This window comes from Priapulus caudatus, unplaced genomic scaffold (assembly GCF_000485595.1).
Source record: "Priapulus caudatus unplaced genomic scaffold, Priapulus_caudatus-5.0.1 Scaffold136, whole genome shotgun sequence".
Taxonomy (NCBI): Eukaryota; Metazoa; Priapulida; class Priapulimorpha; order Priapulimorphida; family Priapulidae; genus Priapulus; species Priapulus caudatus.
The window spans coordinates 425,391-426,632 of record NW_014577197.1 but is presented as its reverse complement, the minus strand read 5'-3'; the positions used below and the strand labels follow the sequence as shown (position 1 = coordinate 426,632).

General features: G+C 44.3%; 1 protein-coding gene across 1 annotated transcript in view; it reads left to right on the top strand.

Annotated features, from left to right (window-relative positions):
* LOC106805991 (cholinesterase-like) overlaps positions 1–1,242 on the top strand; it is a 2,780-nt gene that overhangs the window by 1,085 nt on the left and 453 nt on the right. The window contains exons 4-6 of the mRNA XM_014807801.1: positions 296–486; positions 628–773; positions 974–1,217. Of these exons, the coding sequence (XP_014663287.1) occupies positions 296–486; positions 628–773; positions 974–1,217 (581 nt within the window). The remainder of the gene's footprint in view (positions 1–295; positions 487–627; positions 774–973; positions 1,218–1,242) is intronic.

Below are 1,242 nucleotides of genomic sequence, written 5' to 3'. Positions count from 1 at the left end.
CATGTAGTAGTATATATGCGTGTATACATAAACTACATGTGATTTCAGATGATTATATGCTCGGGATTGCAATAATTGTAGATCCGGCCTGTGCATAACGAAAATGTGTGCTTGAAAAAAATAATGATCGGAAAAATTATTGGTCCGGCCATGGCCGGACTGGCCGGACCGGCTCCGCCGGCCCTGGGATTAAACTATTTTGTGTCTTGGCAACAACTTGACGTCAAATGAATGTTATTTACAATGACATCGACTGTTATTATAACCATATTTGACAGGTGCGTGACATTTGCAGGTTTATTTCACCGCGCAATCACTCAGAGCGGTAGCTCACTCGCCTCTTGGTCGGTGGAGCAAGCACCACTTGCTGTGACCCTGTATGTAGCAGAGCTGGTCAACTGTCCGTCAGCAAATAGCAGTGACCTGGAGGCACACAGGGACATGATGGATTGTTTGCGTCAAGTCAATGCAAGCGAGCTGATGATGGTAATTACTTGCGATCAACATAGAAGAGTCAATTTAAATTACGTACCACGTGGCACAGAAACCCGATTTCACTGACATCCATTAATATGTGCAGTGGTAGCTTTCCTCTGTTCGTCCACATCTATTGTCTTTGCTTTACAGGCTCAAAAATATATCGAAAATTGGAGTCCAACTGTTGATGGGAAATTCCTCCCCAATATGCCCCTAGACCTGCTCACATCAGGGCAATACGCTAAGGACGTCCAGCTGATAATAGGCACAACGAAGGATGAAGGAATCGCTTTCGTGTAAATGAACGGTTCTCGTTTCATATGTGTTACACACGTTCTGTATATATATAGTACTGTATGACTTGCACTTTGTAACTATGAGAAAACTCAAGGGAAAACTCAATTCCAATGCATCGCTGCATGCTATGCAATATGCATTTTACAATCATCTCGTTGCGAACAGTGATAATTGATTATGCATTAATTTCTCGCCACAGTCCGACGTTCGCGGGCGTCGGGATTCTTAATCTGACTTACGAAATCCTTGTGGAGGAACTGATACCTGTGCTGTTAGAGGCTGCAATATACTCAGATCCTACAGGAGTGTTGGCAGAATCCGTCCTGTTTGAGTATACGAATTGGGATGATCCCAGAGGAAAGGGTCACCTTAACGACATCTCTCCAAACTCCAACATCACAAACAAGGAGGGCGAGTGGAACACGATACAGTCTGCATCCGAGGTGCGAGAGCCCAGTAGGATAAATC